General features: G+C 34.9%; 1 protein-coding gene across 2 annotated transcripts in view; it reads left to right on the forward strand.

Annotated features, from left to right (window-relative positions):
• Nucleotides 1-16802, forward strand: part of Adgrv1 (adhesion G protein-coupled receptor V1) — a 548667-nt gene that overhangs the window by 146981 nt on the left and 384884 nt on the right. For both annotated transcript variants that reach the window (XM_048811397.1, XM_048811398.1), the window contains 8 exons: nt 1221-1483; nt 3788-3963; nt 4706-4830; nt 6330-6487; nt 6596-6742; nt 7072-7179; nt 15116-15380; nt 16091-16213. In XM_048811397.1, the coding sequence (XP_048667354.1) occupies nt 1221-1483; nt 3788-3963; nt 4706-4830; nt 6330-6487; nt 6596-6742; nt 7072-7179; nt 15116-15380; nt 16091-16213 (1365 nt within the window). The remainder of the gene's footprint in view (nt 1-1220; nt 1484-3787; nt 3964-4705; nt 4831-6329; nt 6488-6595; nt 6743-7071; nt 7180-15115; nt 15381-16090; nt 16214-16802) is intronic.

Genomic DNA, 16802 nt, shown 5'->3' on the forward strand with positions numbered 1-16802 from the left:
AAGGGAGAGAGAAGGGAAATTGCATGGAAATGGAAGGAGACCCTCAGAGTTATACAAAAGTAGATACAAGAGGAAGTGAGGGGAAAGGGAAAAATAATACAAGGGGGACAAATGAATGTCAGTAGAGGGGGCAGAGAGAGAAGAGGGGAGGGGAGGGGAGGGGAGGGGGGATAGTAGAGGATAGGAAAGGCAGCAGAACACAACAGACACTAGTATGGCAATATGTAAATCAATGGATGAGTAACTGATGTGATTCTGCAATCTGTATTTGGGGTAAAAATGGGAGCTCATAACCCACTTGAATCAAAGTGTGAAATATGATATATCAAGAACTATGTAATGTTTTGAACAACCAACAATAAAAAATTAAAAAAAAAGAGCTTGTTGTGCAGCGTCTGGGTAGCTAAATATGACTTTTTTATCATCTATAGGTTTTTCCATGCTAAATTTGTCTGTTGTGTCTCTCTCTTTATACATTACCCCTCCCCTCTGTGGCCAACCAGTGCTCCTGCTGCTGCTGCTGCTGCTGCTGCAGCAACTGACTTGTACATCTTTATTTCTAAGTTTCTAAGCGACTATGATTTCTAAAATTGAATATCAGTGAGTTCCCTCTTTTACCCACCTTGCTGAGAAACAGTTCTCCTGCTGCTTTAGTCTGGAGTCATGAAGCAACTGAAAATGCAGCCTTCCTCTCTTCCACTATCTTGAATCTCTTCTAAGTTTATATTTCAAACTCTTATCATATGATAATTTTTTCTTGTATCTTGTTAGTAGACAAGCATTTAATTTAAGGATGAAAGTTCTGGACCTTCCTGTCCATTACCTTTGCCTTACGGATAGCCCCAGGACATGTTGAGCAGTAGCAGTGCCGGCAGTCATCATTGTCTTGTTTCTGTTTTTACTGGGAATGTTTTCACTGTTTCATTAAATTTGGTCTCTGCTGTTGACTTCTGAGAGGTAGCATCACATCAGGTTGACAAACCTGCCTTCCATTCTAAGATTGCAGAGTATTTTCATATAATAAAGGAATATGAAATTTTATTTAATGCTTTAAAAATGACCCCTCTTTTAAAAAAAAAAAAAAAAGGAAAAGGTACTCTTAAAATGATCACTTGAGGTCGAGAGTTGACCTTCTTTCCAATGAAATATCCACACTCATTTCAGCATTTATAACAGCCCTTCTTATTTTCATTTATCATTAAATATTTTTGTTTTGACAGCTGTAATTACCATCCTTGCTAATGATGATGGCCCTGGAGTTCTATCATTTAACAACAGTGAGCACTTTTTCCTGAGAGAGCCAGCAGCTCTCTACGTTCAGGAAAGTGTTGCAGTCTTGTACGTTGTTCGGGAACCTGCACGAGGACTGTTTGGAACTGTGACAGTTCAGTTCATTGTCACAGAAGTGAATTCTTCAACAGAATCCAAGGACCTGACTCCTTCCAAAGGCTATATTGTATTAGAAGAAGGTGTTCGACTCAAGGTATAGTATGAAACTTTAATAAGGATGAAGCTTATAACTCTAATATTTACAAAATATTTTTCCCTGCATCCTCAAAAGAAGAAAAAGATATTTCCAACTTAGGTGAGAAATAAAGACACGATTAGATTATTATGTGACAAGTGCTAATGTACTATATAATATGTATAGAGGACAACTGAAGGAATTTACTATTAATAGAGAAATATGTAAATAATAAAAATACACATATTGTTTTTTATTTTAAATTCCAAACTTATTTAAATGGTATACTTCACTTTATATATAAAGCATAAGCCAAAAAAAGCTCCCAGCCCCAGTCAGTCATTTCTTTTTGCTACATTTTAATTAAACAGCATGTAACTGTTGCTTCAAACTGTTTGAGAATAGGAATAGTGTTTTAAAGAGAAAAATCCTGGATTTGAGATTAATTATGAATGTGATCTATCCTTACATAAGTTTAGTTTCCAAACTTATTTTTCTATATATTAATATTCCATTCCTGTATATTGATTTTCTGTTCCTACTAAACTTTATTTTTAAAAATATAGTTGAAGTTTAAATTAGTTCATCGCATTATCTTTAGACATTTTTCAAGCTAGCTAAAATACTGCTTTAAAGAAATATATTTGCAGCCCTTTCCTCTAAACTAATTCATCTAACAATCAAATAACTTTCTCAATTTTAAGTTTTGTAAAGTTCAACATATTTTTTGTTCATTTTTAAACGTTCTTCCAAATTTAAAATCTTTGATTTCTTCAAAGACACACTTAAATTATGAAAAATACAAAAGTTCAAATTTGAAGCATATTAAAATTTGTCATTGCCTTACTCACATTTTTTCTCTTAATAATTTTTTTGTAATTTAAAATGTTTAAAAATATTTTTTACTGTAATTTTTTGTGTCTTTTTCTCGGCGTGTATTTAAGTAAAACTTTGTGTTCATTTGGTAAATTAAACATTAGAGAAAATTGGATTAAATATTTTTGGCTCACACAACTGTTTTTGCTCCACGTTTTTATTTTGACATACGAATAGTAAAATGCACCAATTCTAAGTATATGGATTAATGATTTTAAACATAGTATACACACCTGTATTAGTCAGCTTTTCATCACTATGAACAAAATACTGATAAGAACAACTTAGTGGGGAAAGATTTATTTTGGCTTAGCATTTCAGAGGATTCAGTCCATGTCAGCGGGCTTCAAGGTAGAATCATCTTGGTGGAAGGGTGGGGTTGAGGAAAGCTGGTCAGCTTATTGCACCTGGGGAAAACAGAAAGCAAGAGGAAAGTGCCAGAGAGAACCCAGACCTTTCCGGGATCACTTCTATCCCTTGTGACCCACTTAATACAAGTAATCCATTCAGCCATCAGTGGATTAATCTACTAATGAGATCAGAGCCATCATAATTTATCACTTTCCAAAAAGTCTACCTCTGAGCACATGAGACTTTGGGCAACATTTCATATTCAAACCATAATACCTCCACTCAGATTAAAGATATTAACACTACTATTACCCAGATGGTTCTCTTTTGCGCCTTGCCTTTTCAAGAGGAAACCACTTTGTAATGTTTTAATTGACTCATTTTGCTGATTCTTGAGCTTTGTGTAAATAGGGCCTTATAATATCTACTCTTTTGTGTTTAGCTTCTTTCATGCAACATATTTCTGAATTTTGTGTGGTTGCAGACATCAGTAGCTGATCCTTTTTTTATTGTTGAATAGTGTTTTATTGAACAGGTCACCATTTGTTTATCCATTTTCCTGTTGATGTACATTTGGGTTGTTTCTAATTGTTCCTACTATGGCTTTTTTGTAATATATATATTTTAATTGTCAATGGACCTTTATTTATTTATATGTGGTGCTGAGAATTCAACCCAGTGCCTCACACATGCTAGGGAAGTGCTACCCCTGAGCCAGAACCCCAACCCCTCTACCATGGCTTTTTAATGGTGAATCCTAGACTAGAAAGAGATTAATGAAGTTATATAGCCAGAGCAGGATAAAAAAGTATCCCAAAAAAGGACATGAATTTAATATTTTAATATTTTATTCTGTGTTATTTAAAAATGTCATTTATGTTTTAGACACTTTGTACCACAGTATTGAAAATCCCAAAAGTAATAACATGAAACACTTGTAGGTATCACATTATGGGGACCATTATTAAATAAAAAAGAGGTGCTGTTTTTTGAAAGACATTATTTTCGTTTCTAAAATGTTTAGTAAATTTCTCTGTATGTGTTTTGCAAATATATTCTATTCTAGTAACTTTACTTTTTTTATTTTGTTTTCAGGCCCTGCACATTTCTGCTGTATTAGACACAGAACCAGAAATGGATGAGCATTTTGTTTGCACCTTGTTTAATCCGACGGGAGGTGCTAGACTAGGGGTGCAGGTTCAAACCTTGATAACAGTATTACAAAATCAGGCCCCTTTGGGGCTGTTCAGTATTTCTGCTATTGAAAATAGGTATAATTTATTTATAAGAAAATATCACTTCTGAAAATAAGGAAGAAATAATTTTTGACATAAGAAAATGCAAAAGAAAATTGAAGTGTGATTAGTGTAAAGTGGACTTTTAAAATGAATTCTAGAAGACAGATCCATAGTCCACAAGCTCTCTTATAACAGAGAACATCAAAGACCTAACCATGGCCTGCTTAATGGTGTCATCAGAATTCTTATTTTCTCATAGTTCACACTTCTAGGAAAAGGCCTGCATTATTTTGTGATTTTAGAAATAAAAAGCAAGAAAAAATATAAAATATCCTTGGTCACTGAATCCAAATAAATGACTCTTTAAACATATTAAAATGATTATAGTTATAAAATTTCCTTTGGAAACTGACAGATATTTATATATAGTATTTTAAGAGATTTAGTTTTATTCCTATACTAAGAATTTCCTGTTTTTTCCTGTCAGATGTTTTTGATTTATGTGTGAAGAAATTCAAAAAAGACAGTTTTAAAATGTGTAATGTTAAATTACTGATCTTCAGTATTTTCTGATTATGAGTATTGCATTTGTACTTAAAAAAAAAACTCCATAAATGAATATTTTCAAGCACCCATTTGTCTTCTTCATGTATCAAATTTGTGCATGTCATTTGGGTTGTATAAATGTAGAAGCATATTAAGCATACGCTGGTAATGTGACATATATTTTAAATATGTAGAAATTATATTCTTTTTCTGCTTTCCACAATTTCAGAGCCACTTCTATAGATATTGAAGAAACCAACAGAACGGTATACTTAAATGTGTCGCGTACTAATGGCATTGATTTAGCTGTGAGTGTGCAGTGGGAGACGATATCTGAAACAGCCTTTGGCATGAGTATGTTCAGTTTTTTATGAGAACAAAATGCTGTAACTCAGAAATGTTGTGTGTATAAGATTTACATTATTTCCATGAATTATAACTTATGGATTTATTAAAAATGGGAAACAGATATTTAATTTTATTACTATATCCATGAATATTTATTGAGTGCCTAGGCATGGTACCGAGCTCATGGAGCTTAGAATTTAAGGTGTACCAAAATAAATAAGTAAAAATCAATGTGTAGGAATCAATTATGCAAAGAACTGGGTTGGAGGAACCTGGGAGACAAGAGGGGGAAGCTTTAGAGGCAGGAGACTCAGGCATAAAAGGACATACGATAATTGAAGAACCTCAGTGAATAGGGAGTACAGAAATAGGGGAGAAGCAGAGATCATTGAAGAACTTGAGAAATATTTTATGGATGTCAATCTTTTATCCCAGAGTTAATGGAAAACTTTGAGTGGTTTAGGCATGGGGAAGATGGTGTGGTATGATCATGTTTGCATTTTGAAGTGTTATTCATAGGACCGTGTAAAGAATTGGTTGGTATAGCAGAGAAGAGAGGATGCATGGAGATGAGCAAAAGGGCAGTTTAGAGCAGGTGATGAACTGGATGCAAGAGTGAGGGTGAGACCCAGATGACTCCTAGTTCCTCAGCTTGTGTGGTAGGATAGAGTGTCTTGCCACTGACTAAGAGATATGTGAAAGAAGGCTAGGTGTTGTTTTGGCGAGGGAATTAAAATAAATGTGTTTTAGCACATGTTAAGTTTGAGTTCCTTTTGAGAAGGCATTTATACTCAAAGGAAGGTCTCTGCTGGAAGATAGATTTAGGGATCTGACATGTGTTACTGTTTTTAAAGTCAGGGACATTGATTTAACAATCTGAGAAGAGGAGCTCTAGACAGAGAAGGGAAGAAGACCCAGCCTGAAAATTGAAAAGCCTCAGATTGAATGGCTAGGGATAGCAGAGTGATCTCACGAAGGGGATTTGGAGACCTGGTGAGAAATACAGGAGAAAACAGTAGATTGCAGATACCAGAAGAGTGTGTTAAAGGGTGGGAGATGGGCTGGGGCTATTGCTCAATGGTAGAGTGCTTGCCTAGCATGCCCAGGGTCCTGAGTCCAAACCCCTGTGTTGGAAAAAAGAAAAGAAAGAAAGAAAACATGTTTTAGCATATTTCCCTTTAAAATTACAGTTAGCAAGTATTTATATTTAAATAGACCTTGGGAAAGTTCATATGGCTATAGAGTGAATTATTAGTACTCCTTTTGTTATCTAAAATTGTTATTTTAAGTTACTATTTTTAAGTTTTCTAGCCTGTCTCTCTCTCTCTCTCTCTCTCTCTCTCTCTCTCACACACACACACACACACACACACACACACACACACACACACCATGGGGAGTTCATTTGTAATGAAGTCATTAGTCTCAATGTTTAAATAACAAATTAGAGCAGATAAGTTTGAGAAGGAATTATGCACTGGTAAATAATGATTTATGTTTTTTAGGGGGAATGGATGTTGTCTTTTCCATATTTCAAAGTTTTTTGGACAAGCCAGTTTCTGGCTGGTGTTTCTTTACTTTGGAAGATTCAGTATATGGTATAATGTTAAGAAAATCATCATTTACTATTTACCGATGGCAAGGGATTTTTATTCCAGTAAAGGTAAACATTGCTTATTTTTTTTCACAGTGCACAAAATAAAATATACAAGTAAATGTGAGATACATTATGAGTTAACTGTTTTTTTTTTTTGTAATTCTCATTTTCTAGGATTTAAAGATACAAAATCCTAAAACTTGTGAGGCCTTTAATATTGGTCTTTCTCCCTACTTTGTAATTACTCATAAAGAAAGAAATGAAGAGAAGTCTTCTGTTAACAGTGTGTATACCTTCACATCTGGATTCCAATTATTCCTGGTAAAAACAAAATCTTCATTTTATAAGGCTTTACCTAAAAGAAATTCAGATTTGTAAGACTGATCTAAATGGATGACAATGTATATTCTATGTTAATGAGTAACAGGACTTTTTGCAAGTTGATACAAATTGTAGCATGTATCTTAACCTGGGGCTATTTTTGTTGGCTTGAAATGATGTATGCTTATGATATATGCATACCTAGTGATCAGAACAGTTTTAAACATCAAGTCTTAAACATCAAATACTAACTCATTAGTATAATATTTAGTGCCTTTCTGAGTTAAACTCTTTAAATTTTTATTCCCACTCTTCTGTCTTCCTTGCAGGTGCAAACAATCATTATTTCTGAAAGTTCCCAAGTAAGATATTTTACTTCAGACAGTCAAGATTATTTAATTGTTGCAAGTCAAAGAGAGGATTCCGAATTAACTCAGGTATGAATCTTTGAAAATGAAGATCTCCCCAACTTTTAAAAAATACTGTAATTGAAAGTTATGAGGTAGGGTCTAGAGATTTGGTATAAAAGAAAACCATAGTTTGTGGTAAAGTAGTAAAGGAGAATATGAATATTGATTGGTCCCAATTAACTTTTAAACAACAGTTATGAATATTATATGTTCTTCAAGAGCCAAAGCAAATGTAATCATAAACATGAACATTTAATCAGAATTTAATTGAGTTGGAAAACATTATGGAGAAAAATCACACAGCTAGACAGATGGTATCACTAAAAATTCATGATTAACATTGCCAATTGAGCACTCAGCATCACCCCAGAAATTTCACATTTTTCTAGCACACTACATCTTATAATCTCCTTAATGCTTAATTGATAATTTTTGTCTCTCACGCTTCTGTACAAGCTTCTTATCGCCTCATTTTCAACTAATGACCTCAGTGAAATGAAAGTCACTAGAGGGAGATTACTTATTTTCCCAACACCAAATTCAAAATCCCATTTAAAATCCAGTGTTGCCCCTTCCTCCTGCTGCAGAGGAGGAGTGTCCTTCTGGAGAAGCCCTTCCTTTCACATGGCTGCCCCTCAGCCTTCATAAGGTTTAGTTATTCCCTCCATAGCTGGCATTTCTTTCTCCATGAGATTATTACAGTTGGCATAATAGTTGAGAATTGTTCTGTTTACAAAGAAATCCCTCCCTTGATCTCTTCCTCTTATAGCTTCTTTTTTTTTTTTTTTTTCATTTATTTTCTCCCCTCTGCGGTAGGACGTCGTGAGAGAAGTGTCAGCTAGCTTTGTCTACTTCTTATGCTCACCCATGGCGACTGGATTGCCAAATCCAGTGGATATGTTTATCACTGTCTTACACAACTTCCCACCAGCATGCGACTTACTCATCCCCAAATCTCAACCCCCTCTACTCTTGCTTTGTGACACCACAAGGATTTCCTTCTTAAGATCTCTGCTGCTCAGTCTCCATTGCTGGGTCCTCCTCCCTTTTCTGAATCAATATGTCTTAGAGTATTTCATAATTCAGTTTTAGTTCAGATTTCTTCTTTCTTTTCACCTACTCTGGGAAATTTCATCAGTTCTGTAGCTCTTCATAGGAACTATAGGCTAGCTTTACATATCAGCTATAGGCTAATGTCTTTCAAATCATATCTGCAACCTTTCCTCTGTAGTCCAAACTTGAATGTCTAACTGCCTATTGATGCATCCACTTAAATATATTTTAGGAGTGTGTTATAATGTATATCAAGCTGAACTGTAATTAATTTTCTCTATGAAACTTGTGTTTGAGTATTTGCTTTTATCTCAGGAAATAGTAACCTCAGAAATGCAAGTGCTCAAGGGAGAATTCTGTGATATATTTTGTTGAATTATCCTTTTTTTCTTTCATATCTAATTGATCATTAAGTGTTTTTGAATCTGTGTCTCCATAATATTTTTAGTGTAGACATTTCTTTCCACCTCTGTTCATCTCCATCTAAGCCTAGTTCTTATCTTTTCTTACCTGAACTGCTAGTCTCCAAGCTAGTCTCTGAAGTTCTCTGATCTCCACAGATTTATTCTCTATTGGTAGCGGGAGTAATCTTTTAAAAATATTGATTCATGTTACTCATTTAAAAAAATTTGGTGATTCCCAATTATAATAAATTTGGCATTAGTTAGTATACTATATATGTAGGATAACCATATTTCTTCTGGCTCAGTATAGCACTGGGTCATGCCATGTCCTTGTATAATTATTATTAATATTTCAATCTCTGAAGAACCCCTACATGAATGGTAATTGTAAGGTCACCCAAGGAAGGATACTTCATGACCTCCCCTTTCCTGTCTTGACTGTTCAACCCCTTAGCACTGTCAGCTTTCTGGGCTAGTTTTTATTCAGAGCACCATAACCATCTGTGTTAGAAACTGTCATGTCATTCCTTCTAACTTCATTCCCCTAATCATACATTTCTTTCATCATATCATCCTGACTTTTGACTTCCATACCAGTTTCAATTTATGGTCATCATTAATTCAGTTATTGCTATGTGAGTTTTTAATCTTTTCCTCATCGTTAATAAGAGTGATAAAGGAGGAGGTCAGTGTACCCAGGCTCCTAGCTTAATGCTTGTCTCCAAAGTCCTAACTGTTGACTGCATAATTATTATTTTTTTATTTTTTTTAATTAGAGCTTTATAGTTATACATAGTAGTTGGGTTCATCCTGAAAAACTCATACATGCATGGAAATCTATTTTAGTTCATGATATACACTTTTCCCTCCTCCTTTTCCCTTCCATCCTCCTTCCCCTCTCCATCCCTTTCCTCCACTCTGCTAGACTTCCTTTCACTTTTCTATTATTTAATATTTGATTCATTTGTATTATCCTTTCCTTACCTTCTCCTTTCCTTATTTTACTCTAGCTTCTGCATATAAACTTTGAGTTTCTGATTTTGGCTAATTTCACTTAACATGATATTTTCCATTTTCATCCATTTACCAGAAAGTGCTATCATTTCAGTCTTTTTTTTATGGCTGAGTAGAACTCCATTGTGTGTGTGTGTGTGTGTGTGTATGTATCATAATTGTGATATATATATATATTCTAATAATATATATATTCTAATCCAGTCATCTACTCATGGGCATCTGGGTTGATTCCATAAGTTACCTATTGAAAATTTTGCTTTGGTACACTTTGAGGTGGCTATATCCCTGTATTGTGTCAACTTTACGTCTCTCTGGAAAAATACCAAGGAGTGGGATAGGTAGGTCATAAGGTGGTTCCATCTCTAGGTTTTTGAGGAATCTCCATACTGCTCTTCAGAGTGGTTTAGTAGTCACACCAACCATGTACAAGTGTACCTTTCCCCCCCACAACATCGCCAGCAATTATTATTCATATTGAGCAGTGCCATTCTGACTGGGTTGAGGTTACATTGTATTGTAATTTTGATTTATATTTTCCTGATTGCTGTTGAACATTTTTTCATATATTTGTTGGCCATTTGTGTTTCATCTTTTGAGAAGTTTCTGTTTAGATCTTTTGCCCATTTATTGATTGCATTATTATTATTATATTTGGTGCTAAGTGTTTTTTTTTAATATCAGAAGAATAGTTGGCCAAGATTCTTTCCCTTTCTGTCAGCTCTCTCTTCATGTTCTTAATTGTTTCCTTTGCTGTAGACAAGCTTTTTAGTTTTATGGCATTCATTTATTAATTCTTCATTTCATTTCTTGCACTTTGGGGATCTTGTTAAGGAAGCCCGTGTCAGCATCTATATGATGGACTATGGAGCCTATGTTTTCTTCTAGCAGTTGTAAAGTTTTTGGTCTAATTCCCAAGTCTTTGATCCATTTTTATTTGGGTTTGTATAGGGTGAAATAGAGGGGTCTGATTTCATTTTTGTATACATAGCTATCCAGTTTTCCTAGCACCATTTGTTAAAAAGGTTGTCTTTTGTCTGTCCAAAATATAGTTTTGACAGATTATTCATATGTCAGATGGCTGCAGGTATGTGGATTTGTCTCTGCACCTTCTATTGTGTTTCATTTGTTTTCATGTCCATTTTGATGTCAAAACCGTGCTGTTTTGGGTACTATAGCTCTGAAATATAATTTGGATCAGGTATTGTGATACCTCCTGCTTTGCTTCTCTTGCTTAGTTTAGCTTTGGCTATTTTGTATCTCTTATTATTCCAAATGAATTTAAGAATTGTTTTTTTTTTCTAATTTTGTGAAGAATATCATTGGTATTTAAATGGGATTGCATTGAATCTCTATATTGCTTTTGACATTGTGGCCATTTTGACAATATTGATTCTGTCTATTCAAGAACATGGGATGTCTTTCTATTTGATAAGGTCTTATTCAATTTTTTTCTTCAGTGTGCTATAATTTTCATTGCTGAGTTCTTTTACCTTCTTTTTTAGATTAACTCTTAACACTTTTCTTTTTTTTTTTTTGATGTTATTATAAATGCTATGGTTTTCTTCATTTCTTCCTCAGCTGAGTGTAAGAAAGCTATTGATTTATGGATGGTGATCGTGTATTCTCCTTCTTTGCTAAACTTATTTATAAGCTCTAGAAGTGGTCTAGTGGAGTTTTTTTTAGGTCTTCTAGATATAAGATCATATCATTGGCAAACAAACAGTTTGACGTCCTTTTTTTCCCTATTTGTATCCCTTTCATTTCCTTTTCTTGCCTGATTGCTCTGGCTAATGTTTTGAGGACTATATTGAATAGAAGTGGTGAGAGTGGACAGCCTCACCACTGTTTTTAAAGGAAATGCTTTTAGTGTTTCTCCATTGAGTATGATGTTGGCTTTGAGTTTGTCATAAATGGCCTTTATGATGATTAGGTAAGTTCTTTTGATTCCTAGCTTCTCCAGCATTTTTCATGTGAATTAGTGTTGGATTTTATCAAAGGCCTTTTCAGCATGTATTGAGATGACCAAGTGATTTTTGTCCTTAATTCTGTTAAAGGATGAATTACATTTATTGATTTGCTTATGTTGAAACAACTTTGTATTCCTGTTACAAAACCCACTTGATCATGGTGTATTGTCTTTTTTGATGTGTTTTTAAATGCTGTTTGCTAAAATTTTATTAAGGAATTTTGCATCTAGTTCATCAGGGATATTATTCTGTAGTTTTCTTTCCTTGATGCATCTTTTCTGGTTTTGGATCAGGGTTATACCAGCTTCTAAAAATGTATTTAGGAGTGTTCCCTCTCTTTTAATTTCATGAAATAATTTGAGAAAGAGTGTTAGTTCCTTTTTAAAGATCTAGTAGAATTCAGTTGAGATCCATCAGGTCTTGGGTTTTCCTTTTTTGAAAGGCTTTTAATTACTGTTTCAGTTTCATTAGTTAGTATTGGTCTATTTAGGTTTTCTATATTTTTCTGATTCAATTTGAGTAGGTCCATATGTGTCTAGAAATTTGTCAGTGTCTTTTATATTTTTCAGTTTAATGGAGTACAAATTTTCAAAACAGGTTTTGATAACTCTCTGGATTTCAAAAGGGTCTGTGGTGGTATTTCCTTTTTTATCTCAGATCTTGTTGATTTGCTTCTTCTCACTCTTTCTTTTGGTTAGTTTGCCTAAGTGTCAATCTTATCTATCTTGATCCTGTGTATTGTTTTCTTATTCTCAGCTTTATTGGTTTTGTCTCCGATCTTAATTATTTCCTGTCTTCTACTGGTTTTAGGGTTAGTTTGTTCACGTTTTTCTAAGGCTTTGAGGTGAAGCATGAGCATATTTATTTGACAATTCTTTAATTTTATAATGGTGCTATAATTTTCCTCTTAGAACTATTTTCATACTGTCCCAGAGATTCTGATCTGTTGTATCTTTTTTCTCTTTTTTTCCTAAGAATTTCTTAATTTCTATTCTTATTTCTTCTTTGATATTTTCTTCATTTAAGAGAGTATTGTTCAATCTCCATCTGTTTTTGTGGTTTCTATTATTTTTCTTGCTTTGATTTCTAATTTCATTACATTATGATCTGATAGGATATATGGGATATGTTGATTTTTTTTTCTGTATTTGCTAAGATTTGTTTCATGGCCTAGAATATGGTCTATTTTGGAAAAAATTTTGTGTGCAGCTGAGAAGAAGGTAAATTCTGCTGTTATAGGGTGGAATATTCTGTAGATGTACATTTGGTCCATTTTATTTATAATATTGTCTATGATGCACACATGGAAATAATTTTTTAATACTTTTTTATAACTTTATTGAATTTTTTTAATGTGGTACTGAGGATCAAACCCACTGCCTCACCCATACTAGGCAAGTGCTCTACCACTGAGCTACAGCCCTAGCCCCAGAAAGAATTTTTAAAAATTGTAATGAAGAATGAATAGTGAAGGAAACTTCTCCATTGAATTAGACAAAATAATTGATGACATTGGGTGGTTTCTGTGTATGTCAACAGTCTTTCTTTTCAACTCTTCTGAGTTGTATACAGATAGAGAGAGCAAAGGGTGGGGTTGTTTAGTCCTTCCTGTTTTTGTGTTGCTCTCTGAGCTGCCACTTGGAACAGCCTAAGATTGAAGCTGTTTGATGTAATATGTAAGACTCAGCTTCCCTTCTCACTAGTATGAGATGGGGTGGGTTAGGACAAACTGTAAGCTGGTGTTTTGTCCATCTGGACCAGTTTGGTGCACTCCCAAGGAACTGCCTCTGCAGCATCCTGTGAAGGAAGTTCCAGCAGGTAGGGCTGAGGACTCATTAGGCCTCTTGGCCTTTGTTGGCTGGGGCTTCTTTGGAAAGACTAGATGGACCCACTTCTAGATTAGACAATAGCCAATGTCATCTGAAGGTCTGGTTCTCAAGACCTTCCCAAAAATCCAATCATGGGACAGGAGGTTGCTGATCCTTTACTCACTGCTGCTCAAGAGCACTGTCTTCTCTGGTCTAGTCCTTTAGTGTGTTCACCGTGCCAGCTCAGACTTCAGCTGATCACATGAGCTGCCTGAGACAAAGGACAAGTGAATTGGGCTACCTTTGCCCTGAGTGTAGTCACTGTTTTACTCACTTTCCATCTGGCCCAGCCTAGGTCCCCGGAAAGCTGTGTGCAGGACATTGTGACTTGCCTCATCTCTCCACAACCAGTTGAAATATAGAGCGTGCTTTTCAAGCATTAGCATGCAGTACAGCCTCTGGATCAGTTAAGATTAGGTAGCATTTTTGATTTCAGGTTTCTCTCTATGAAGACTGTGTTCTGCTCCCTCTGTCTGTGGTGAATCTGCATAGGTGGTGGGGCTGCCAGGTCTGCTCCAATGTATTCCTTCTTGTTCAGTTATTGTACCCAAATTCCTGAGTCCCTGAGCCACTTCAGTGTCTAATGTTAAATTTTATTGAAATTCCTCTTTTACCCACCTTGTTAAGAAGCTGTACTCCTGTTGCTTTGGTCCCAGGCCACTGTTGTGGGGTTCACACACAGAGACATGACACCAGGGTGGTAAATAAAAGAATGTTTATTTTGTGCCAGGACAGACTGGGTGGATTTTCATCCAAAAGCCAAGCCCCTATTGCAGCAGAGATTTGCCTTATATAGCCACTGCTAGTCTCTCTTTCCCCTGTTACATATTAGCTCCTTTGCTCTCCTATATGGAAAAATACACTTCATGTGGTTATTCTATACTGTGAAATCATAAGGAAGTTTTGACAGAGCTGCACAGGCCCACTCGGGGTGTTGGCAGAGTTGCACATGTGCCCTGAGTGTTAGCAGAGTTGTGTTTGCATGCTCAGTGTGCCACACTGCCTTTCTTTGTTCTGGGGAACACATGCATACCTGGTTACTAAAGGTGCCACATTGTTCAACAGAGTTGCATGTGCACACATCTACTAGCTGTGCTGTGCCTCTTGCCTTTGTTTGAAGAGGGCTCCTACCACACCAGGATACAGCTTAGGAAGTAGCTTTCCTTTACTCCATTATCTTCTGTCTTCTCCACCATCTTCCATATCCTGAATAAGTATAATTTGTTGTGAAAGTGCTCAAATTATATAAGAAACCAGGTCGATTATACACTTTCTTTTAATTTTAAATATTATGAACACTTACCCTGAAGCCTTGTATGCATTGCCACCATGAGGATGAAAATAGTTTAGGCATTTCTCTATATGCTGTTGATCAAGATGTTGGAAATGATGTTGCAGCATCAGAAGATCTTGTACTCACTTCTAAGATTTATTTTCAAATAATTTCTCTTTCATTTATTCTGCATGCATGTGTGTACACACACAGAGATAAAAAAGGGGAGAAAGCATTAGGCTTGGTACTTTCCCACTTAATAAAAGTATCATCCTAACTAAATAAAAGGATACAGGAGAATAGACATGTGACATTGGCTAAATTCTTCCCAGTGCTAAATTCCTAGTCATGAAGGTTTTTATATTTGAACATTTCCTACAGGTCTTCAGATGGAATGGACAGAGCTTTGCATTGCAACAGAATCTTCCTGTCCGGGGTGTTTTGACCATGGCCTTATTCAACAGAGGCAACTCTTTGTTCTTAGCAATTTCCCAGGCTAATGTCAGGCTACACGCCCTTTTATTCAGATGGTCTGGCAGCACATTTATTTACTTTGAAGAAGTGCCAATCAGTGGAACGACACAAGTTGAAGCTTTGTCTTCAGGAGATGATATTTACTTAATTTTTGCCAAAAATACCTTCTTAGGTAAGATGACATGGTGTTTATAATGCAAATATAGCTATTACCCAAATCATCTAGCTTCATAATGTTTGTTTTATATGAAAATGCTCTTGTAACAATTTTTTAGGTAATCCATAGACTATTTCTTGAGGGATAATGTTAATTATCAGATATAAATGCAATTTGAGGAAAAAATAAGCATTATGCCAGTACTCTTGTAGTGCCCTGAACCACCAATTTAAAGTTCTGTTAAAATAAAATAAGGGGTGGTTGGGTAGAATAGAATGATCTATGAAGATTTCATAGACAAGAGCAAACAGGTAACTTTTTATCTGAATATGTTTGGGGTGTCATGAATAATTTTTAGTACTAATAAAAAGTGTTCAGCAACTTTTGACAATATTGTTTCAAAAATGTTTTCTAAATAAGAATATGATTTCTTTTGCTTACCAAAAATTTAGATAAAATTTCAACAATGTTAAAAAAAAAGAAAATATTTTGCTTCTTTTCTTGCTTTATGGTTGGGTCATGGTCAATAGCTAACTATACATACACTTTGTGTGGTAAATGCAAAGACATTTGAAACATTATCTAAAAAGTTATGTTTTTGTTGAATTAAATGGATTCATATGAAATTTGTTTCTTACCATTTTGTTATAGTCTTACTAGGCAATTTTGCCATTTTCTTTCTGTAACTTTTACTTCAAGATTTGATTATTACTCTATTGTTGTAGGAGATCAGAATTCCATTGATATTTTCCTCTGGGAGATAGGACAGTCTTCTTTCAGATATTTCCAATCCCTGGATTTTGCTACCGTTAACAGAATCCATTCCTTCACACCAGCCTCTGGAATAGGTAAGGACTTTTCAACTGCTAACCAGTCATCCTAAAGGCAGTGTGAAACAGGATTATTTGAATCTCATTGAATTAGACATAAAATTGTCACATTCCAGAGACTGGGTATTTTAATAAGAGTATAAAATCAATATCTGTACAACAATCTTTCCAGAAGTCCTAGAATTTCAAAAGGCTCCTTGAGAACAAGTGACTAAAATATAGGGGAAAATGTTAATGAAGAAGAAAGATAGGATATTTCTTTTGTCTCTTGTCTCTTTTATTTAGAGAAAATGAAAATGACATTAAATACATATATATATATATATATATATATATTTAAATATGAAAGTATATATAAGAAGAGAGGAAATATTAGCATTTAAGGATTTTTTGAAAAGTCAGAAAGTTGGATATACGTGTAGTATATCTGCTGTCTGGAGTCATCACTTGGGCAGGCCGTTGAGAAAGAGAAGCAGTGGAGTCCAGTTGCCATGTGAGTTGTTCAGGTTGCCTTTAGGGAAGGTGTCAACAGTACAGGGAGAACACACAGTCGCTGAATCATCATGTATGCTGCTGAGATGCCCAGAGGAACTTGGAAGCCAAGCCC

Source organism: Marmota marmota, unplaced genomic scaffold, assembly GCF_001458135.2.
Source record: "Marmota marmota marmota unplaced genomic scaffold, marMar, whole genome shotgun sequence".
NCBI classification, from domain to species: Eukaryota; Metazoa; Chordata; class Mammalia; order Rodentia; family Sciuridae; genus Marmota; species Marmota marmota.